Here is a 24,497-nt window from a genome sequence, read left to right on the forward strand (position 1 = left end):
GGATTATAGGCATGATGAGCCACTGTGCCCAGCTGCCAGTGGCTTCTTAAAAACTCTTGTGTTCCCTTGTGGGAAATTGTATCTAGCCATGCCAATCTTTTCCTATCTTATCTGCTGCCTTATCCATTCATCTATTCAACAGACATTTGCTGAACCCTGCACTGTTCAGGACACGGTTCTGGCACCTAAGGCACTGGCAGTCTGATTAAAGAAAGAGACATGCGAACAGGTTGTGCGAATTCATTGCCAGGTGTGGTGGCTCACGCCTGTAATCCTAGCACTTTGGGAGGCCGAGGTGGGTGGATTGCTTGAGCCTAGGAGTTTGAGACCAGCCTCGGCAACATGGCAAAAGTCCATCTCTACAAAGAATACAAAAATTAGCTGGATATAGTGGCAAGGACCTGTAGTCCCACCTACTTGGGAGACTGAGGTGGGAGGATCACTTGAGCCCAGGAGGTCAAGGCGGCAGTGAGACCTGATTGTACCACTGCACTCCAGCCTGAGTGACAGAGCAAGGCTTTGTCTCTAAAAAGAAAAAAAAAAAAGAATTAATCATGATGCCTGCATGATGGAAGGAAGCTAAGAAACCTATGAGAGGGATATCTACTTTGATTTTACAGGTAGCTTTGAAAGTCTGGTAAAGACATTTTCTGTGAGACACCAAACACATTGTGTGTGTGCGTGTGTGTGTGTGTGTATGCGTGCACACGCAGCAGAGAACATAGAGACTTGCTAATGTATAGCTTGAACTGCAGTGATTTAGAGAACACACACTCCTCTATCCTCTATTTATACACAGGATTGAGCCTTGATTTGAGGTGTCAGTGCTCCAGCACTGATGGCCAGAAGATGTCACTGCTAACCCATCAGAATCCAGCCTAAAGGGCTGTGGCCCAAGAAGCTCCAGAATCCACTCATCAGAAGCCTGATGGTGCAAATACTGCCAAGAAAGGGCTTCACCGGGTCTCAGCAACAAGCCCAAAAGCAAACTAAGGTTTCCTTATGCTGCTTCTTGGGTCCTTACTTGGTCAACATAAGGTGGCTGGTGCCTGTGTCAGCACACTCGGTAAATCTTTAACAGCTATTGTTAATGCTAGCCTGTAAGTGAAACGATTATAAAATTGCTGACTTGGAAACAGAAGAAGTGGCGCAGGCCAGCCAGAAGCAAAGGTGATAGGGCCCTTGTTGAGATACTCTTCACAGGGAACACCACAGCACCATGCCCATCCTCTGCCTACCTTGTATCATCCCCTGTCAGCAGCACAGCACCCCAACACACATGGATGTTAGCCCAGCCCCCTTCCCACGTGAAGATAGGCTCAACTCCCCATTTCTTTTTTTTTTTTGAGACGGATGTTGCCCAGGCTGCAGTGGTATAATGGCGTGATCTCGGCTCACTGCAACCTCTGCTCCACCGAGTCAAGAGATTATCCTGCCTCAGCCTCCCAAGTAGCTGGGATTACAGGCAAGCGCCATCACACCCAGCTAATTTTGTATTTTTTGTAGAGACGGGGTTTCTCCGTGTTGGTCAGGCTGGTCTTGAACTCCTGACCTCAGGTGATCCGCCCACCTCGGCCTCCCAAAGTGCTGAGATTACAGGCGTGAGTCACTGCTCCCGGTTCAACTCCCCATTTCTAAGAGGTGCAAGGAACCCTCTGCATTAAAGCAGATAAGATGGCATGAGGAAGCATCATCTCTTTGTAGCAATGTGGCAGTCTGGCATGGCACTGAGACATGCTGTGTGCTAGTCACACATCAGGACCTAGGCCCAACAGAGAGTTGGCCCTCCCCTTCAAAACCCATCACAGGTCTCACCTGGAGAGCTAATGATGAGCACTTGAGAACTCTGTATCCAAACCTAACAAAGTCAGAGGGTCTGAAGCTCAGGATAAGAGTGCTGCCCTGAAATATATTTTTATCTGTGATGAACAAGTCCTCCAATGGGAAGTCCTGATAGAGAAAACTGGCATGTCACCTTGCCCCAGTATGTGATTTTTATTAGATTCCAGTAACATCCATTGACATCTATCACCAACAAGGTGCTGACTGAGTAGGCAAACTGGCCATCCACAATGGCCTTTATATCATTAATTTTTCTGGTGATTGCAAGTTGCAGCAGCCTTTTTATAAGTCAGGGTGCGTGGTGCTCTGGACCTGAATTAATTTTATTTTAAAGCAGTATTCTTGGACTACATTCTTTGAGCAGTTTTTCCCTCAAACTAAATGAATTTAAGCCTCATCTTAAAGGTTAGTAGCATTAGATTTCTGCTCTCAAACACTGCATGAGACCTTTAAAACCAGAACTCATTAATTCAACAACAACCTGGACCAAATACAAGAGCAGATGCTGACGGCTTACAAAGGGCCTCTATATCCACTGCTTTCCTTAACTCTTAGAATAAATATCCAATAGAGGATCACCATACCCATTTATCAGAAGAGGAAACTGAGGCTCAGAGAAACAAAGTAACTTGCCCAAGGGGATACACGATCCGTGAGGCAGAGTCAGGCTTTGACTCTGGCCTCAGCTGCCTCTGAAAGATACAAGCCTGACTCTATGCCTGTACTTCCACTTTAAAAGATTAGCAGACAATAGATAAAGCTTTGGGAATTAAAACAATAATTTTTCTAACTTCCTTTAAGTGGAAAAAAAAAGAAAAGGCACTGCTACCACAGGCATTCCATTCTCTCTTTCTTTGAATTTAATTGGCCAGACCAGCATGCACCAGTCAAAGATAATGCTATTATTCCAAGGAGATAATGTATTCAATCTTGCCATGAGCAAAATAACAAGAACCAGTTACCCTCAGTTTAGAATGGTCACGCCTAAGCAGAGAGGGAGAGCGAGAGAGAGAGAGAGAGAGCGAGAGAGCAAGAGAGAGAGAGAGAGAGAGAGAGAGAGAGAGAGCAAGAGAGAGAGAGAGAGAGAGAGAGAGAGAGAGCAAGAGAGAGAGACAGAGCACCAGGCAGAGTCCCAGGATGGGGCACAGAACCCTAGGCGAAGCTGTGGCTACCTCGGCAGGAGTGGTCCATCTTGTTGAACTGAAAGTATCCCGACTTGCACTGGCACAGGGCAACGCCATCCAGGTCAGTGCAGATGGAGGTGTCTTTGTCACATTCGGGACTCTTCCGCTTGCACAAGCTGCCCGCTGGAATGGAAAAACAAGACGGTGAAACAAAACAAAACCTCCTCCACTTCAAACCTTAAAACCTCCTCCACTTCAAAGCTCGTGCGTCTGCATGAACTTTCTATTTCAAGAGGCTGAGAACAGTTTTCCAGAAAGTCTCCACAGAGCAACACTCCTCTCGGGAGTCCATCTGCACTGCCTTCTGCCACTCCTTCTCTGATCAGCCGCAGGCTGTGCACCAGCCTTCGCCATTGAAAACACCCTCACGGCGGGCCACGGACCAACTGAAAAACCAAATTGGAATCAACAGGGCCCTGTTCCCTCCTCTGGTGCTCACTGCAAATACAGCCCTTAATGACCCGGTATCTTCCAAAGGACTGCAGAGGAAGGATCAGCACAACCAGAAAATACGGCCAAGTTCTTAGGAAGCCGAGACTCAGGCTAAGAACAGGAGTGCAGGCCACACCTATCTCAAGTGGAAGTGCATCTCAGCTCTGTGTCTCTGCATGGCCTAAAAAGGGACCTAGCACCACTCCCTGTGGCAGGGTGGCTTGCTGTCCTGACAGCGTGCTGCCTACATCACCCTGCCCACTGGTGAGGAGGAGGGGTCTGAAAGACAATCTACTTGCCCCGGGCTGCAGTGTAATTCTGTTTATCAGGCAGTCTCCCCCACTCCACTGATGGGTTCTTGAGGCTTCTTCATCTCTGGGTCTTCAGTGCCTTGCACAGGGATTGGTTGGTACACATGGCAGCCTGTCACTGACCAGGCAGAGAGAAACAGAGGCAGGCAGAGAAGGAGCCCATCTTTCAGGCTTGCTACCTCATTCACTTTAGGGCCTTATTCATTTTATGGATGACAAAGAATCATTTCATTATTATCAGAAAGCATTTCCTATGGGGCATATGGCCCTCTGTGAAGTTGTCTACAGCAGACACAATAAGGGTGCATAGGCCTACTGTGTATATGGGGTACACAGAGAATGGAACAAAAATAGGAAACCAACTGGATAGTGGATAGTACCTTATCTACACCCATGTGCAGGGCAAGGCAAGCTAGATACTTGCTGTTGTTATTGGGGGGCAAGCTCAAGTTCAGAATGGGAAGAAAGATGCAAGAGGAAGGGCCATGTATCTACTGTGCAGGGAGGAATGACTGCCAATTTTCCAGCCATGGTCTCCCATTTCCCACCCAAAGGAGGAAGCCAACCTATTCAGAAGCCAGGTACCCCTTTTAAAAGTGCAAAACTGCCCCTGCCCAGGCAAGTTTTGGTGACATGAGCTGCCACCCCACATGGGGTTCCTCACATCTGCCCCCTTTTGTGAGTCCTGAGAGCTCAGGGCCAGTGGACAGCCTGGTCACACGAGGTAAGCTTAGGACACAACTCTAGTTCTCAAAGCTGAATTTCCTGCCTTTATCAGTGGAAGCTGGCGTGCTCAATCAGAACCACATTTGTGTGTGCGATAGAATTTCCTTTGTTTATTGTAAAAAGTTTGTATTTAAGGGAGAAAAATTAAAAATGGAAAATCTCACCAGGCAAACACTGCGAAGCTGGCACCAGGGAGGTAATGAACTTCCACAATCCCTCATCTCAACTCTTTGAAGGCTTTGCCAGTCCTCAAGCCTTAATATAAAGAAATTCCTCCAGGGCAGAAACCTGTCCAGGCTGACACTTGCCTTGTCCAGCGGCCAGCCAGAGTCGCCTGGCCTGATTAGATATTTTCTGGAAGCCAATGTCACGTCTTCCTTCCACCCTGCCCATTAATCCAGCCCGTTGGCAAAAAGGACACTCTGCTGCAGCAACTGTGCCCTGCACAGAAGCAGATCTACGCAAAAGCATGGGACACAGGGCCCGCCTCTGCAGTGGAGGAGTCGCTACCCTGCAAATTCTCGAAGAATATTCTACCATAAATCCATCCAATAGGACCACGTAGAACCCCATTTTCATGTAAAGCCCGGCGATGTGATTTTGTTACATTCACAATTCCCATGGTCTTTCCTGGGCATAACATCCGCCAACACAGACAATGAGACTCTAAGTAAATCTAAAGCTGAGACGTTCCATGGGGGATTTCCAAAGACTAAACCTCTGGAGACGACAAGAGCTGCACTTCTTTGAAAGGCAAGGAAGTGGATGTTTTATGAAGTGAAGACAGAAAACCCTCCTTTCCAACGGCAGTGTCCAGAGTAGCCCAGCACTGCCCATATGCTGGAAACACCCAGATGTCAGAAGCTGTCAAGGCCACCTCTCTAGCACTCAGAAAGGTTAGCATGAGACCAGGCTGGTCTTGGCAAAACCTGAAGAAGACCTGGGAGGAAAAACAGGGAAACAAGCCTGTTTTTCTCAGTTGATATGCATAGCTGTCTTTGTTCTCATGGGCTCTGAAAGGAGAAATAGGAACTTCAGCAAGGTAGCAAGGGTGAGAGGTACTTTCCCATAAACCATATACAACCAGTTCGAAGAATGGGAGTCAGAGGGTGGGTAGGGCTGCCATGAGCAGGCTCTTTCAAATCCAAATGACTGGCATTTGAATTGTAAAGGCACGAATGCATTTATGGGGCACAGAAAGTAACCTGGTACAATGTTGATCACATAGAATGTACTCCATAAATATTTAGTGAACTGAAAGGTGACCTTCCTATTGCAGTGGGGAGGACAACTTGGTACCCTTGAATCCGTGGCAAGAGAAACAAAAAAGTAAAACCACAGAGTCTCAAAGTTTCGAGCATGATATAATGGGGCATGACCATGATATAATGGGGCATGACCTTTCTACCTCACTCCCCCATCAATAGTAACTTCAACTACAGAGGTTTAGCTTTTTTTTTTTTTTTTTCAAATTAATAACTAGCCTTAAATGGGCCAAGCTCCAGCTCTTATCCTAGAATGAAGGGCTAACAATCTGGCTCCCAAGCTCTGTAATATACAGGCCCACTCCGGAAAGCTCTCTTGACCGGCAGTTACGGAACCCAGGCCCACTGGGAACGTCAGTGTCATGGATCTACCAGCAGACTGTTACAACCTGGTATCTTCTACTCATGTCCAGCATCTGGATGCCAGATGGGAGGTTTAGACTAGATTCTCCATCCTTTGCCAGCCCTACTTGTATAGTAAAATGAGCTAACTTTGATCATATAGCATGTGGCAACAGGGACAAGCCCCCTTTGCAAAGAAGTACTTTAGATTCCAATTGAGTTTTCCTGTCCTGGAGGTGAAACTTCCCCTCCAAGACCCAAACTTCCCTTTTGAACTTGTCTCCGATCCTTTCTTCATTTGCCTCACACCAGAGGCACTACAGAAGCTTTTGACAGAACAGACAAAGCAAGAATGAGAAAAGGAAAATAACTGTTTATGGCGCCACTGTGGGCATTCTGGCCTCCATTCTTCTGGTCTCGTTTCTGTGCATTTATAATGTGCAAACACACACAAACAATGGGTAAAAACGCACATGGGTTTGTTTTGTGTGTTTTTTTTAACCTAATAATGTATCACGATGAAGGTTTTGGTGGTGGTTGTTTATTTTGCTTTTTGAGGCAGGGTCTCACTCTGTGGCCCAGGCTGGGGTGCAGCGGTGCAATCATAGCTCACCACAGCCTCGAACTCCTGGGCTTAAGGGCACCTCAGCCTCCCATAGTACTGGGATTACAGATGTGAGCCACTGCTTCTGGCCAGATGAAGGTTTTTTTGGATCATTGACAAGCATGAACATTCTGTTTCCCCAAAGAGAGCTGGAACTTTTCAAGGGAAAACGAGTGATTTCTGCTTTGTCACATCAGCTCCTATACCCCTCCCCCTCCCACATCAACACTGGGTAAAAGAAATAGAAGGAGCTGCATGCCAAGGACCAGGTGTCTTCAAGGCTTGTGTACAGGACTCTGGGTGTGTGTGTGCATGTGTTTGTACATGCATGCACACATAAAGGAAGACGCATGTGCACAAAGGTCTTTGACTTAACACCCATGCCAAAAATAGGCTCTGTGAGGGCCTTTCCTTGGTCTGAGCCCTGGATGCCTTGCATTTCCATCTTAGGTCTGTGCCTAACAATATGGGTAGGGGCCTCCCAGAGGGCTGCCCTCTTACCTCTGAAGATCCGCCTCTGAGATCCCAAGAGCTGGCAGACCTCGGCAGAGGACTTGCAGGAGTTGACACATTTCTGCATCCTATCAGCCAGGTCAAACAGCGTCACATTGGAGGCCAGGGAAAAGGTTGTTTGCAGTGAGATCACCACCGCGTTGGACTCCCTATAGGCAAAGTTTGTGGGTTTTTAATAGCCCTGAAATGACACATAGGTCCCAAGGCTTTTGGAAATGAGTGTCATCACCATTCTCCAGTGACGGAATGGGAGAGCATGAAGGTCAGTGACCTTGTCCCTGGATTGCCCCATGGCTGGGTGAAAACAGACCGGTTTTGTTGCTATCACCCATGTTAGAATAGCCTCCCCTTTCTACAGACTAGTTCACAAGCAAATGTAATCTGTCACTTACCTAGAGGCGTGAACTGTAGATCGGATGTAACTAGGTAACGCTGAAAAACACATATTTAACTGAAAGGAAGAACAAGTCTGTCGTTAACTGTGAGTTAGACAAAAGCCTTGGACCTAGAACCAGTTTCCTATTTTCAGGATAAAACAGGCGTTTTCCAGCCATCAAGTTATCAGCAGGCAGCTTTGCACAGAAGTGGTGTCCTTTTTTTGTTCCCCTCTTAAATGCCTTTCTGTTGTTCCATGAGTACAAAGAGAAAGAGGCAGAGAGTAAATCAGTGGGGAAAATCTTGGCAGGAAATGATGTTCAGAATAGCACCCTTGGATGCAAAACATCTTCAAAGGAGCAGTTCTCTTCTAAGGCCCAGGGTTTCAAACAACTCAGAGGCAACTGTTTATTTGGACTTTGCATAGTGAACGAGCTGCACTGGAAAGGCTCCTTTTAGCTACCCTAGCTCTGACAGGCCCTACATAGACGCCTTATAATCTACAATGAGTTGACCTAACTCAAAGACAGGTCTTCTTCAAAAAGGCTCTCCGTGAGAAATTACATTACGTGGGTCAAGAGCCCTTTTGTTGAGAGCAAATTAAGAGCTACTCTCCCAATGTTTGCCTTGTGCCCTTGGAGACAGTAGAAAATCCCTCTACAGCATGAAATATCAGGCCTGCTTCCCTGCTGCCCTGCACAATAGGAGCTATCGAGACTCCCTTCCCAGAGTGGAGGGTCTCAGTACTGGGCCCAGTGCAGACTCACCTGTCTACATGCCACTCTACAGAAGATAGAGGCAAACATGGGACATTATCAAACCCTTTCTGGCTTCCTATGACATCATTTTATAGCCTAATAGCAATGATTTATTACTGTTGTTTTATTATTAACCTGTTTTTCCAGGTTTGGTAAACAGAATAACATCTCGGGAAAGACCATGTGAGTGGCTTTCCCAGCCAATGATTCATTAATCTTCACTCATTCTTGGGGACAGGTGCGTCACATCACCAGTAAATTATACATTGATACTGGGCAAAAAATAGCAAGTCAAATGAGTCACTGAGCGCCATGTAATGTGAAGGACTGCACTTCTGCATAGGGTTCTAAACCCCTAAACTGTCTTAGCAGGAGATATCCACCTGCAGCACGACCAAGGGGCAGCTATGGTGAAGGGACAAGGTGTAGGATTAGTAGACATAAAATTCTGCTGTGTAGTAAAGAATTTAACCTTGGCCCCAGGGAAGTCAGGCCTTTGCTCTTAGATCCTGGGAGGCCATCTCTAAGCCCTTGGAATGTGCTGTCTAATAAAAACTTCTTTGTTTACCTGGGGGTGCTGGGCCATGCCAGAGAGTCCAACAATGTGATTTATGGTGGGGTTGGGTAACATGGTATCAGCTCAACCTCTAGAGGGGCTAGAGATTGAGGTCAGCCCCATGACAAAGCCCCAGTCAAGGCTCTGGAGAGCTTCCGTGGTTGGCAGAACTCCCTGCATACTGGACACACTGTTGCCAGGAGGAGTTAACACTGTGCATGACTCCTCAGCGGGAGGACAGCTGGAAGCTCTGTGTTTGGAACTCTCCCGGACTCTCTGCCCTCTCTGGCCCGTGCATCTCTTTCCTTGGCTGATTTAAACCTGTTGACTTGCACTGTAATAAACTGTAGCTGCGAATATAATTGCTTTTAGTAAGCTCTGACTCCTCTAGTGAATATTGAAACTGAGGGTGATCTTGGGGATGCCTGAACTTGAAGTTGGTATCAGTAGTGAGGGTGGTTTAGTGGACTGTTTCCCAACTTTGCACCTGCTGTGCGTGGACTCAGGCAATGTCATTCACTTCCAGACCTCCCGGGTTTCTCTCTGAGACGTGCTGGCAATGCCTGTCACAGGAGTGCGCCATCTGACATCATCCCTATCATGAAGGGAATGCTCAGGAGATAGAGAAATAGAACTGGATCCACATTTTACATAAATAAAGTCCAAAGTCCCATAGAAATGTATAATTCCTGGCTAATATACTAACTCCTATCCACAAAGAACAAGTAACATTGAGATTGGAAATCAATTCATCTCTAAAGTTTGTTAATGGTAAATTTCAATTTTCTGAACCTAGGGTTTAAAAACTCACTGTATAGACGAGTCAAATCTCTGACTCAGATAGCAGTTGAGAAGCAAAGTTTATTATATGAGCTTCATTTTCCTCTCTTCTTTCTTCCTCTCCATTTTCCTTTTTAGTTGTTGCTGTTTTGGGGGGTTTCTTTTGTTTTTCAGACACGGTCTCGCTCTGTCACCCAGGCTGGAGCGCAGTGGTTTGATCACAGCTCACCACAGCCTCAACCTCCTGGGTTCACATGGTCCTCCCACCTCAGTCTCCTGAGTAGCTGGGACCACACGTGCATGCCACCAACCCTAGCTAATTTTTGTCTTTTTTGTAGAGACAGGGTCTTGCCATGCTGCCCAGGATGGCATTTTTCTTTTCTTTTTTTAATTTCTGATAAAAAGCAGGCAAAGACGGCAAGAAGCAGAACCAAAGGCCCCTCAGTCATCTATACAGTGAGTTCTCAAACCCTAGGGCATCAGGATTAACTGTTGCACCTTTGGCATTCCTTTGAGGAAAAAGAGTATCATTCCCCCGAGCTCCAAAATACAAGGGGAAAGTCACACAGCCTGTCAACAGCAGATGGGACCGTAAGATTTTCTGGGTCCTTCTTCCTCACCAACAGCTCCTGCTGGTGCCTGTCATCTGCATGTCTGTGACTATGAGTTTGCACATGGAAAAGAAACACCAAGGTGCAGATAAAGACTGTGCATGAGGACACATTTGAAGAAACTCTTCTACTGGGCACCCACACCTCGCTTCCATTTCTGAAAGGCTTTTTATTTTACCGTGAAGTTTTCCTTCCAAATATAACAAAAGTGAAGAGCCCAGGAGACAGAGCTGACCCCTAGGCAGTTCCCTCTTGGAATAAAATCTGTTCTAGGAAACAAAAGACTAGTAGAAAGATGCCATTCAGGACACTTACCGTTTTGGTAATCTCATTTTCAACTTCTTGTAGGTCTGAATGTTTTTCCACAGTAGTATTAAGAAAAGTTCTCTTTAATTTAAACTCCGTCACAAAGGTTCTAACTGAAAATGAGAATGTAACTTGTTAGATTACACAACAGAAGAATCTACACAAGGCTGTGTGTTTGCAAATCTCTGGGGTGTCTGGCTTTACTCTGCCTCACAGGACAATCTGGGTGCATTTCTTTCTCCTTATGGGTGGAGACCTCCTCTCCCTCTTCTAGGTTTTTCTCTAGCAAAGTGAGCATCTACTGGACAGTGCTGAAGGCTTAGATTGAGCAAACTTTTGAGAGAGAGAAACTCCAAAGAGCCTTTTGTGTATGTGCAAGGCTGCTAAGAGAAGGACCCTTTGCAATGTCCCTAGGATGGCCTCCCACATAATAGATGCCCAAGAAAGTTGCTACAAAGAAGAAAAATGAACAGATCTAAACAATGTCATCCTAGGTGGAGGGAGGGAGATGTGTTAGACACTAAAAATGCTCCTCAGGCCTCATCAGGCTTTCGACAGAGGAAAGCTCTTGTCCTCCGAGGTCTCCAACTGAGTCACGCCCTCCACTTCAAGGGGGTGCTTCAGGTTTCTCTTGTCCTTAGAGCTACCCCCATCCAAATCCCCATTCCGCCTGGTCAGAGGAAATTCCCATTTTATCATTGATAAAGGGGGCAACTTCCTAAGAAAGTTCACCCAAGCTCCCAAGGGCCACCACTGGCACTGGAGCATATGCGTGTCCATCTTCAAAGCTCTTCTTTCCCTATAACCTCTGTGCCCTGAGGAATATGATATCCTAAGGACACCCAAGGGGCTTGAGAGAAAGAAAGGTGCCAAGCATTTGTCTTGGGCCTATACTCCATGGGGCTGCCAACTCCATGATTAGAAGCCACATAATGAAAACAGCCCATATTCAAGACACTGTTGGGTTCAGAAATGAAAAAAAGCAGCCTCATTTTCAAGGCCCATTTCACTCAAAAAATAAAATTCCAGTTAACATCAATTTGTGCTGATTGGGCCAGAGGAGAATGGGACTTACAAATGGGCAGGCAACCAAAATTTAGTATGGCGTGTTTTATTGCTGGCTCTTATCTTCCTTGATATTAAATGCTTATCTTTCCCTCCAGATGGAAAAAAAAATAACTCAAGACACAGAAGTCCATGAAGCTGCTATTTCCCCAAAAGCTTGCATGCTGAATTGAGAAAAAGACCCACAAATGAGCCAGGGAAAACATTTAACATCTTACACTTACTGTCTAAAGCGCTTAATCCTTACTTAACATCTTTTTGCTTGTTCTACAGTTCAGTGAAGCCAGCTGCTTAGGACTCTTTCTGAGCAGCAGGGAGCTCTCTGAAAACATTCTTGGCCAAATGAAAGCATTTCAGCATGCTCTAATTTGCATGTTCCTCCGAGGTTTATGAACAAGGAAGCTAAATGACTTGAAAAGGGAAAGATGATTGTGAATGCCATAGTGCTGTTCTCCTCCTGAGCCGTGCTACCTGTGGGACCCTCTGCACACAGGCTTCCAGAACTACGGTCCCGCTTCTTCACTTTTCCATCTCACATGTCTAGGCTGATACCCAGACTCTCTGTATAGAAATTCATATTGCAAATGTCAGGTTCATAGGTCTATTCTGAGTCAGGACAGTAAATGTGGCCTCTGCTTTCTGTGTGAATATAAAGATATATCGGTTTCATTCCAAACCCTGCACTCACTCCAGGGAGGATTTTTTGTTGTTGTCGTTGTTTTTAAAGACACTTATTACACCTTTATGCCTGCAGTTACAGCACCTGGCTTTAAGTAGAATTTTTACTTACAATTGAAATGTTGATTTCTGTATGTTATCTAAATGATTTTTTTTTGGGAAAGAGTCATAATTATTACTTTGCACTCAGAGCAGTTTATTGTTTTCAATGCCTTCAATTCTGGTCCGAGAGTTTGAAGACTAAAGTTAAATGATACCTCCCATCTGGACAGCTCTTTACCATTTTCAAAGCTTGCTCAAATATATTACTTTATTTGATCTTCACAATAATCTTGAGTGGGAAGCAGGACCGATGGTAATCTGATTTTACAGATGAGGAAATTAGGGGTCAGGAGCCATGTGCTATAGGTGGTGGCCCTGGAGCTGGAAGCAAATCATTTGAGTCCTGGGCAAATATACTTTCCCCACAATCCTTAAAAACAAATCATTTCCAGCTTCTCTGTTCTTAAACTGAAAACTCCTGGCTATTTCTTAGGGTGTGGCTAAATAGTTTACTAAAACGCAAGTGCATTATTAGAATAAAATAAATTCTTTTTTTTTTAAATTTTTTTCTTTTTTTTTTTTTTTGAGACTGAGTCTTGCTGTATGGCCCAGGCTGGAGTGCAGTGGTGCAATCTCGACTCATCACAACCTTCGCCTCCCGGGTTCAAGCAATTCTCATGCCTCAGCCTCCCAAGTAGCTAGGACTACTTGGGTGTGTAATACCATGCCTGGCTAATTTTTGTAATTTTAGTACAGTCAGGGTTTGACCATGTTGACCAGGCTGGTCTTGAATTCCCGATCTCAAGTGTTCAGCCCACCTCAGCCTCCCAAAGTGTTGGGATTACAGGCATCAGCCACTGAGCCAGGCCAGAATGAGAGAAATTCTTGATTTTGACTGATGTCTCTATTTCTAGATCCTTCTTTTTGAAATAATGTTTTGACTTGATCTTTGTATTTTAAACAAATTTCACAATTCTACCATGATTTTGGTAGGGTACTTCTTAAAAATTCCCTTCAGCCCACAGCTAACAGCACTTTCAAAGGATACAGACATTTGCTCTCTCAAAAACACTGAGCGCTTTTTGTGTGTTAAGTGTCACACTGGGCAATTTAAGACAATTGAAAGATGAGTTATTTTATCTGCCAGTTTCCTTACTGAGCTTAGAAATTCTGTATCTGGCCAGGTACAGTGGCTCACACCTGTAATCCCAGTACTTTGGGAGGTCAAGGCAGGCAGATCACTTGAGGTTACGAGTTTGAGAGCATGGCCAATGTAGCGAAGCCCCTTCTATACTAAAAATACAAAAATCAGCCGGGCATGGTGGTGCACGCTTGTAACCCCAGGTACACGGAGGCTGAGGCATGAAAATCGCTTGAACCTGGGAGGTGGAGGTTGCAGAGAGCTGAGATGGTGCCACTGCACTGCAGCCTGGGCAACAGAGTGAGACTCTGTCTCAAAAAAAAAAAAAAAAAGAAAAAAGAAAAAAAACAAAACTCTGTATCTTTCATTTCTAACTTCTTCAACAAGCTATGCATTAAACTTGATATTCTAACAAGGGTCACACCCTGCAAGCAAGAAAGCTCCTGAAATTAACACATTATGGTGTAATAGAAAGAGCTGTGGGCTGGAAACCACGCTTCCCACCAACGTGTTAAGTAAGCTTGGCCACTCAGCACCTTGTGAGGGTCTTGGCTTTTGTTTGGTTTGTTTGCTTTTTAACTTGTAAAATGGAGATTATTTTCAAAATCAAACAGCTTCATGAATCTATCAAATTAGCGAACAAAACATGACAAATTGTGTGATACAATTAGGACAGCAGCTTTCTCAGAACGCATCTGCCTGTGAGCAAGAGCACAAAGGTCACTTTTAAAAATGAAAGAATGTGTGAATGTGGTAGGACAATCAGAGTTTTACTCTCTCTTTTCTTTCTTTCTTTTTTTTTTTTTTTTTTTTTTTTTTTTACTATGTAGTCAGAATAATCCTTTTGATTATTTTTTCCTAGCTCCAGGGTGGAGTGGTTAAGCAAATAATATTATACATAAATGATAGCATAATATGCATTCATTAAGATGTTGTACAATGTTTTTAACAACATAGGAAAATGTTTAAGATATAAAGTTTATACAAATGTCCTATGATTCCAACTATGTAAAAATACACTGCACATCAAAAACATGACGCAAAGTAGGGCGCTTTATCTCCAGGTAGTAGAATAACGGACAATAGTTTCCACTTTTTTCTATATTCCTTAAGTTTGTACCTTGGACAACTACTGATTTTGATTAGGAAGAAAAATAACAAACGTTACCTTGTAAAATATATTATGGTACAGAATAAAGTCCAAAATAGACCAAGTCTCTTACCCAAATTGCATATCCCTTTTTCCAACTGGTACCCAACCGGGCATTTGCAGATAAAGGATCCCTGAGTATTGTTGCATGTGGCCGTGGATGGGCAGGGGTTCGACAGGCATTCATCCACATCTATAGAGGAGAAAAAAGAAGACCATCTTGAATCTGTAGCAAACAGCAAAACCATAACCCAGTGTAGCAAGTACTTAGTAAGGGCCAAATGTGCTAGGTGTGGTGAGACCCCAAAGGATGAATATGAGAACACCCTTGCCCTCAAGGGGCTTGCCACCTATTGAGGGTGGAGGTGGCCATATAAACAACTGTAAATACAAGACAAGATTTGCATATACGGGGAAAACAGCAAATTTTAATGGAGGGGAGAATTAAAGACTGTTTCACATAACATCTGGACTACAACTGGAAGGACTTTAATCAATAGATTAGGGTGGCAGCAGGCGGATTCCAGGCTGAGGCATCAGCACAGTAAAGTCTAGGGGCAGGACTAGGGTCCTGTGTGGCACAAGTGTCGGGAACAGACACAGATCAGGAAGTCTGTCAGTGCCACACTACAGTCCATGCCACACTACAGTTCCTGACATTCTCCTGAAGATCACCACCTACAAGCATGCTAACTCTCGAGTAAGCAGAGTATTAACTAAAACAGTGTATTCGTCCACATTTTGGAGGAAAAAGGAGTTTATTGGGTAGCCTAATGTCCTACTATAGTGTAGACCACTGGGCATTACTTCTTCTCTTACCTACACTGCAATCATCCCCTTGCCAGGAAGGCGGGCACCTGCAGTGGTAGCCACGGCTGGTGTTGTCTGCGATGCATTCGCCATCATGAAGACAAGGGTTCGTGGCACAGCTGTTGACTACAAACACATTCCAGGAGTAAAGCAGTTAACCACACAGGAAATGTAAAGGCAGCTCTAGGTAAATATTTAATTCTCCCAGCTAATATTTGATTCTTGCTTATTTCTGTTTACTTGCCCTGAAAGGCAACATTACAAAAGTAAAATGGGTTTCCCAGAGGTGCAGTGGGACTGGGTCCTGGTACTAGTTTGTGTTCAGATATAAATGTTAGACAATGGGATCTCTGAAGGCAAGAACTGATTCTAATCAAATGCAGCTTACAGGTCACTCCATTCAGGATTGATGATTATATCGCCTTGGTGACACTTAGAAAATTCTACTTGAATCAATGTCAATTGAAAGCACACTTTAGGGGGGAAAAGGATCTCTGATCAACTCATCCCCCTGCTAGATTTACTCTATGTGCGTGTGTGCACACGTGCCCTGTCCTTTCTCTTGGGCTGGCACAGGGATGATTTGCTTATGAGCCTCCAGCCCAGGTTGATTGTGGCTGACAGGCTGGAACTGTACTGCTCACTGAGCTTTCTGCTCCAGCCACTACAAAGCATCATCTCTTCTTTCCTTCTTCCCTAAGACGCCAGTTTCCATTTCACTCCTTCTCCAACAGCAGTTTTCCTTTCCCGTGTCTGGACAAGCCAAAAGTGTAATTTTGAACGTGACATGAAAAGATGCATCATCCTACTGCCTTCTACTGTTCCTTAAATGACAAAGGATTATTTGGCTGACTTTACTTTCCTGGTACCAGCAACTTCAACATGGCTATAAAAACAACCCTAAGTGTGATATAAAGGAGCCCTGGCCATGCAGTCACTGTGGGAAAAGGTTAGTTCACCATCTTTTCATTTACATGTCTCCCCACTCCCATTTATCAACTAGCCACACCCTCTTTGGGAGACAAAGGAGCTTGGGCTTCCCTGGATCAAGAGAAACCCAGTGATACCAAGAAGCCCCCTGGTGACTGGGGAGCCCCTGACTCAGAGACTCTGAGATCTAATCCAGAAGCAGATACCCAGTTGATCCCTGTCTCAGTCAGGCCATCTAAGCTTCTTTACTTGAGTTTCTCCACCCTGCAATCCTGCTTCACTACCCTCCTCTGACCTCTGAGGAGTTAAAGGCATGCTTGAAAAGCTCTTACAACTACAGGACACTAAAAGCTGCAATTGTACCATCTACTGATGTGACACATGGCCAATGCATCCTTTCCTCTTTATTCAGGAAGCATTATGCAACACAGGGGTGAGAAAATTAGGCCTACCCATGACCTTCTTTTACACTTTAAGTGTTTAAACAGGAAGCATTTTAGGTCACAAAACAGAGGCTATTTCAAATGCCAGCCATTTCTACAAATTCACATGAACCCCGAGCCCCATGTAGCTCTCAGTGCTGGACTGGGCCTTGCAGTTAACATGTGCTTGCGTGACTGTGTTTTACCTGAGGCTGAAGAGGACAGTGTTGTTGGTGACCGTGTGCTGCTCTGAACAGCAAAGGTGGCAGATTTGGGAGCCAAGGCTTCAGCTGTGGAAACAACTGTGGTTTGGGGAGAAGGAGATGTTCCGAGGGAATGTGAAGCTGGGCTGTACTCTGCTGTAACGCCAAGTTTTGTGGTCAATTCTTTTGCTGATGTGGGTATACTGGTCAGAGGGATCAATCCAGTGGTAGCATCTACATTCATTTGGTTCCTTTCTGTGCTGATGCCACCTTCTGTTGAGATTTGAGGAACTAGAATTTCAGGATGGGTCAGCGAGAGCTGTTTTCCAGCTGTAGTCTGTATGGCTGTAAGACCGGTGACCAGAGATGCTGTGCTTGACAGGGTGCCAGGAGTGGTCATAAGAGGATGAGAGGTCTTCAGAATGGTGGTGGTGAAAGCTGGAGACATTTGTGCTAAGTTGGTGCTTGTGGCTAGAAGGGTTTGCTCTGTGGAGGACTCTGTTAAGGATGGACGCAAAGGAGAGCTCGTTGTCATAGCTTTGGTGGACTCTGTGGGCAGAGAGACCAGGCTTGGTGACTTTGATTCTGTAATGACTTTCTCTTGGTGTGGGGTGCTCCGGTTCTTAAGGTCTGCAGTTTGACTACTATGGAGCATTGTCATAAATGATGTCATTGTTGATGTCTGAACTGAAGTCACAGGAGTCTCCGTTACCCTGGGCAGGACTAGGGTAGAAGATGACTGTGGTAAGGTTGTTTGTGAGATGGAAAGTGGGGCAGATGTAGATGTTGTTAAGGATACTGGTAAAGGTGATGGTGAGGAAGATAATAGTGTGAATGCATCAGAGGTAGACTTCAGTAGATGCACAGAGGCCCCAGTTGATGGCAACATTGATGAAAATAAATGGTGGGATTGTGACACAGAGGGTAGAGGCAAAGGAGGTCCTGAAGAAGAAGAAGAGGAGGAGGAGGAGGAGGAAGAGGAGGAGGGGGAAGAAGAGGAGGAGTCACTAACAAACTCAGCATCAGTGTCCAGAACAATCGAAGTGTTTGGCATATTAATGGTGGGTGTGTAGGATGGAAGGTTAGATGTATGCAGAACTGGCGACTCAGTAGAAGGCTGAGCATATTCCCCGTCATAGGATGAGATGTTACTTCTCTCAGTCTGAGTATGAGAAAAGGAGGAATAGTCTGAATGTGAAGAGTTTGAGATCTTAATATAAGAAGTTGAGCTCTCCACGATGTCTGAGGATGAACTGTTATCTGTAATGGACAGTAATGCCCGTTCTCCTTTGGTGAAAGTAGATGACAGGTAGGTGTGGTCTGTGTGGTCACTGGAAGTCCTTTGTTCAGTAGCTGTGCCACTCACTTGACCGTAGCTAATCCCAGTGACTGTAAAGGGAAAAGCCAAAGTTAGGTCAAATAAAAGAACAACAAATCTCTGAAACATACACTATCAAACAGACTTTCAGTGTCCTGGAACTCAATGAATTCAAGTGGGTGAAACACTTGCTTTGGAGAGGTGGCTTTCAATGGTGAGCACTCTGAACAAAGACATTGTGGGCAGGCAGGAGTGGTCAGTGTCTCCTCTGAGCAGATTGACCTTCTGACAGAAGCAGTGGTAGTGGCAGTGGAAATGGTAACAAAAGAGAAGTGGGGACTAAGAGTCTAAAAATGGAGAGGAGTTCCAAATTCCCTCCACATGCCTTTTTCGATAAAAGCAAACTGCTATCTGAAAAGCTCTTAAGACCCCAAATAGAATAACTGTTATGTCTAAATGAAAAAATGAAAACCTTCCCAACTTGCCATTCTGTAGAATGAGATATTTCTTTCCTAGGAGATTGACCTTAGCCACAAGTGGTTAGTCTCTTATTTCAAGTCTCCCAGCAGACACTATCCCAAATTCCTTAGGTGAGTGTGTGTGGAGGGCTGGGGGTGGGAATTGGGGAGGGGTGTTCACCTTCCTGACGTGGGAGAACCTAGAAAGTTCTCTCCATAAAGAGCTTATAAGGCACTTTCTGGCTTGACAGCTAACTGAATCATCCCAGGACTGTGAGTAAATTAATAGATGAGCTGAAGGGATGTGTTAAAAGAGACTGTGGAAGACATCCCACCTCCTAGGGCACTGGAGGCAGCCAGTGACCGTGAGACCAGGCCCATGTCGTCCGTCACGTTCACGTGCAGAGAGGCGCTCTCTGTTTCTTGGGGCATGGTCGCTGCATGGCTGCCCGCTTCCCCAGAAGTCATGCTCATGCTGGTGTTGGTGAGGGTGATAGACCGCAGTGTGCGTTCCCCGTTTCCAGTGACAGTAGCCAAGGTGTGGGTGCCAAGAGAGGGCACCCCAGAAGTCCTATCCTCCGCATTGGCGGAACTATCACCAAGCGCTTGGCCCGGCTCTTGGCTGTCTTCCAAGGCTAAAAGTAGAGCGAAAGGGGATGGCTGAAAAATGCAGGGCTGCAGCAACAGGATTGTGCACCAAGCCTCACTTCCTGGGCCATGGGAGCCAAGACACCTCCCTGTACTCTTAGGGTCTTTATCTGAGATGTCTGTCGCTCTTGTAAACATGGCTCAGTGATTGAAACCTCAAGAGGAACTGTGGATCAGCACATCTGTTCAGGCACCCTGGATTTATAGGAGGGTATATTACTTTAGTAACAGGATCGATATTGGATTTTTGCTCAGTGATACATAATAAATAGAGTTTATGTCAGAGAAACTGGTAGTGGTGGTGAGGAGGTAAACAGTGGGTCAAAGACTAATAACCCTACTGGGGTTTTAGACATTTGCACAAGGCCCAGGAGGGAGGCCACAGTCCTCCTTGGAAGGCTCTTCCTTCTGGAAGGACCAGGAATACATGAATGGCCACAGGGCCAGTCATTCCAGAGCATTAGTACAATGGCAAAGAAATAGCCTGGGGCTGGGGGTGAAAGGTGGGCTTGTTTTTTGTCTTCTTTTATTTTTTAAAATGCATGTGTTTTATTCCATTGATGGGGATGGAATAGGGAAGATGACACATGAATAAATGTTCTTTTCATTCTCTTTTGGGTATATGTTTATGCTACAAATCTAAAAGGTCTTAGAACTAATCTTAGATTGTTAGATTATCAGATAAACCCTTCTTTTCAGAAATGATGAAAATGAGGTCCAATTCTCCTTGGCCTAAATCCTTCCTAATCTGGCTGTACAAAAACAAACAAAACAAAACAAACAAACAAACAAAAAAACCAGGCTCTTTTCTGGTTCTTATTCACATTCCCAGCCCAGACTGGCTATCAGTACCCCACGGCCATGCTTTGATGGAAAACAGTGTAAAGCTGAGTGTTGGCTACATTCATTTTGGGATAGGTTTGAATTGACAAGAGACAGGAATGAGCATGGGCCACGAGCATCACTGAGAAAGCCAGAAGCCAGAGAGGGATGCAACTCAAGCCAGGCTGAAGGGCTCGAGACCTGTGGAGAGCCAACCAGGAGAGGCTCAAGAGCAGGATCTAACTGAGTACGATTTCTCTGGGCAAAGAGAAAAAGGCCTTGGATAGGGAGATCCTAAACTCTCTGTTAAATGAAATTTAGGCCAATGACTACATCAGGGTTACAGGCTCAACAAAGTAGAGAGAGAGTCAGACATGAAATGGAGGGGCTGAATCTGAATGCAGAAAAGGGAGCGGGTCAAGAGCTCTAAAAGGCTGGAGTGCAGAACCCGTCAGCTTTGGGTGACTCTGAGGGAACGAGATAAAGCATTGTGTTAACCCACAGTGAGATGGTTTCAGGAATGTGGCTACTTTCTATCTAGCTCTTTATAACTGAACTCCAAGATCTGATCACACTGAAATCATATATCCCTCTTAAACCAACTGAGCATTAATTGCAGAGAAGAGGGTACTGAAGAGATGTAAAAGGGAAAGGCTATGAAACTCAGGATCCTGGTTTGAGAAGGTAGAAGTCCTGACCCCCACAGTAGTGAGGGTGAAAAATGATTCCTTTTGCTTAGGAGATAGATAATGTGTTTTCCAGGCACAGACATAAAAGAGCATAAATATCCCCCGCTCATATGTGTGGTATTCTTTCATGATAAATGCATGCTTTTCCACATCACATGAGTATTAATAAATGCTAATCTTCCTCATCAATTAGGATTCTCATATGGGGGAAATGAAGCTATTACTAGTGACTTGAGAAGTAAGAATTTAAACCTATTCAAAGCTTAAATGATAAGCTAATACATTTTTGCTTTAGTCAGAATATACTTTACATTGATAAAAGACTTCTGAGAATTGTTTTAAAAAATTATCCCAAAGCATTATTAAAAAGAAACATCAAAAGAAAAATTTTCTCAAATTGACAAATTGGACTTCTTCAAATTTAAAAACTTTTGTGCTACAAATGATTCCATCAAGAAAGAGAAAAGACAACCCACAGGAGAAATGTCTGCAAATTATATATTTGATAAAGGACTGTATCCAGATTATGCAAAGAATTTTTTTTTTGAGACAGAGTATCTCTGTCACCCAGGCTAGAGTGCAGTGGCACGATCTCAGCTCACTGCAACTTACGCCTCACAGATTCAAGCGATTCTCCTGCCTCAGCCTCCCGAGTAGCTGGGATTATAGGCATGTGCCATTGTGTCTGGCTAATTTCTGTATTTTTAGTAAAGACAGGCCTGCCATGTTGGCCAGGCCGGTCTTGAACTTCTGACCTTAAGTGATTCGCCTGCCACAGCCTGCCAAACTGCTGGAATTACAGGTGTGAGCCACCACAGCCAGCCACAAAGAACTCTTACAATTTAATAATAAAGAGTCAAACAACCCAATTTTAATAGTCAAAAGATTGGAATAGACATATTCAAAGAAGACATACAAGTGACCAAGAAGCACATGAAAAGATGCTCAGCATTATTAGTCAACTGGGAAATACAAGTCAAAACCACAATAAGATGCTTCACCCCCACTCAGATGGCTATAATCAGGAAAGATGGATAATTACAAGTGTCGGTGAAGATGTAGCAACATTAGAACACTTGTACACTGCTGGTGGGAAAATAAAATGATGCAGCCACTTTGGAAAAGAGTTCGGCAGTTCCTCAGAAGGTTAAAAATAGAACAGTCACAGCCACATAACCTGGCCCTTCCTAAAGAATTGAAAATTTATGACCACATATACACTTGCACCCGAATGTTCACCAAAGCATTACTCATCATAGCCAAAAGGTGGGAACAACCCAAACATCCATCAATTGATGACAATTGATAAACGAAGTGTGGCATATCCCTGCCATGGCATATTAGTAAGCCACGAAAAGGAACGAACTTGTGATACAACATGGATGAACCTTGAAAACATGACACTAAGGGAAAGACACAAAGGATCACATATTGTATGATTTCATTTATAGGAAATGTCTCGAATGGACAAATCTACAGAGACAGAAAACACAGGAGTGATTGCCAGGGACTGGAAGAGGGGAGAATGGGAGGTGACTGCTGATGAGTTTGGAGTTTCTTTGTGGGGTGATGGAAATGTTCCGGAATTAGACATTGGTGATGCTGCACAACTTTGTGACTATGCTAAAAATCACTGAATTGTGTACTTTAAATGGGCAAATACTATGGAATGTGAAATACGTCAATAAACCTGTTTTTTAAAAAGAGAGAATTTATTGGAATGAATGCACCGACAACTACTAACAAGAAGGTGAGATTTTCACCTTCCAGAAGCTCTGTGACTGAGGCAGGTATGGAATTATGGGTTGGCCACAGGGAATGAGAGGATGTGGACAGAGAAGTCCCTGAGCTATGTGTGGGAAGAGGAAGTGGCAAGAACAGCTTCCCAGAGATGTACCGGAAAAAACTGGGGGATATATAGGTGTATCTGTATCAACCAGCCAGAATAAGGGCCTGGGAAATAAGGAAGGAAGGTGGAGGGGCCTGAGGAGTTATTTCATTCACTCATGCTTTTTTGTTTTGGGTGGGGGGAGAGTTTCACTTTGATTGCCCAGGCTGGAGTACAGTGGTGTGATCTCAGCTCACTGCAACCTCCACCTCATGGGTTCAAACAATTCTTCTGCCTCAGCCTCCCAAGTAGCTGGGATTACAGATGCCCACCACCACACCTGGCTAATTTTTTGTATTGTTAGTAGAGATGGGCTTTCATCAAGTTGGTCAGTCTGGTCTCGAACTCCTGACCTCAGGTGATCCACCCGCCTCAACCTCCCAAAGTGCTGGGATTACAGGCATGAGCCACCACGCCTGGCCCTCATGCATGGTTTTAATATGCCACAGATTTCATAAGCATCGTGAGTCCCTCTCTCCTCCATGGGGCACAGTTGCATGAAATAGAAAAACTCACTCGAACGTTCTCCACGTGGTGCTGATGAATTCAAGCTTTCCGAGGAAGATGTAGATGAAGACTCTGAATAATTCCTATCTCCCAACGCTGTGTGACTTCCTCCAGACTGTACAGTAGAGTCTGAGAACTGGGTCAACACTGATGCATTCGCACCTTCAGGGTATGAAGCAGAGCTTCCTGTCACATCTGCAAATGTTGTGCTGTTGGTCAAGAGCCAGTGTTCAGTGCTCGCTCCACCTCTTGTGGGTGCGACTGACCTAGACACAGTCTCGGTCTGAGACACGGGACTTCCGTTTTGCACCTCAGAGCTGCTGGCAAGCTGATGTTCTCCAAAGGCTGTAAGGTATCATAGGAAAAAAGGCCATTACATAGATATGAAAGAGATCCCTTGGCAACTAAGAAGTGAGACCTCTCTAGGGAAAGATGCTTTGCCAAGGAACCTGGTATGGTGTTTATTAAATGTATTATGCACTATCATATTCTAAATAATTATTTCAAAACTCTTGGGTGGCAGTAAGGTAGCAATACAAAAAAATATAACTTGCTGAATAGGGGACCTTTGAAACAGCATGTGCAAGTAGCAGAGTAACCTATAGGCTTGAGTGTTTCATTCTCTTTCCCATAGAAAGTGTTCGAGAGAGTGAATGTGTGGTTACATACAACAAATACAACGCACATAAATACAGCGCACAGTCAGAGCACTTTCCTAAAGCTGTTCTCTTACGAATAAAGGTTATTCTAATACCAAAGTATAGCAGAAACAAAAATCAATTATAAGGATCAAGCTAAACCATGAGTTTGGGAACAGTATTTACATTTGCACATTTACGTGGAAAGACAATGTGTACATAAAATAACCGAAGCTAGTTTGAAGAGTGGGCCAGGCTGGGCACAATGGCTCGTGCCTGTAATCCCGGCACTTCGGGAGGGCAAGGTGGGAGGATTGCTTAGGGCCAGAGCCCAAGGCCAGCCTGGGCAACATTGCAAGACCCCATCTCTACAAAAAACAGAAAAATTAGCTGGGTGGAGTGGCATGCACCTGTAGTCCTAGCTACTCCGGAGGCTGAGGTGAGAGATCACCTGAGCCTGGGGGGGTTGAGGCTGCAGTGCGC

General features: G+C 44.8%; 1 protein-coding gene across 4 annotated transcripts in view; it reads right to left on the reverse strand.

The window, feature by feature from the left end:
• HEG1 (heart development protein with EGF like domains 1) overlaps nt 1–24,497 on the reverse strand; it is an 89,187-nt gene that overhangs the window by 29,191 nt on the left and 35,499 nt on the right. For 2 of the 4 annotated variants that reach the window (XM_007985543.3, XM_073009794.1), the window contains exons 5-13: nt 23,386–23,721; nt 19,158–19,457; nt 17,050–18,435; nt 15,501–15,617; nt 14,755–14,874; nt 10,615–10,718; nt 7,612–7,670; nt 7,208–7,368; nt 3,015–3,149 (exon numbers count right to left, since the gene is read on the reverse strand). In XM_007985543.3, coding sequence (XP_007983734.2) covers nt 3,015–3,149; nt 7,208–7,368; nt 7,612–7,670; nt 10,615–10,718; nt 14,755–14,874; nt 15,501–15,617; nt 17,050–18,435; nt 19,158–19,457; nt 23,386–23,721 — 2,718 coding nt within the window. The remainder of the gene's footprint in view (nt 1–3,014; nt 3,150–7,207; nt 7,369–7,611; nt 7,671–10,614; nt 10,719–14,754; nt 14,875–15,500; nt 15,618–17,049; nt 18,436–19,157; nt 19,458–23,385; nt 23,722–24,497) is intronic. The other 2 variants (XM_038003432.2, XM_073009795.1) reach the window with 1 other exon arrangement.

This window comes from Chlorocebus sabaeus, chromosome 22, assembly GCF_047675955.1.
Source record: "Chlorocebus sabaeus isolate Y175 chromosome 22, mChlSab1.0.hap1, whole genome shotgun sequence".
Lineage (NCBI taxonomy): Eukaryota > Metazoa > Chordata > Mammalia > Primates > Cercopithecidae > Chlorocebus > Chlorocebus sabaeus.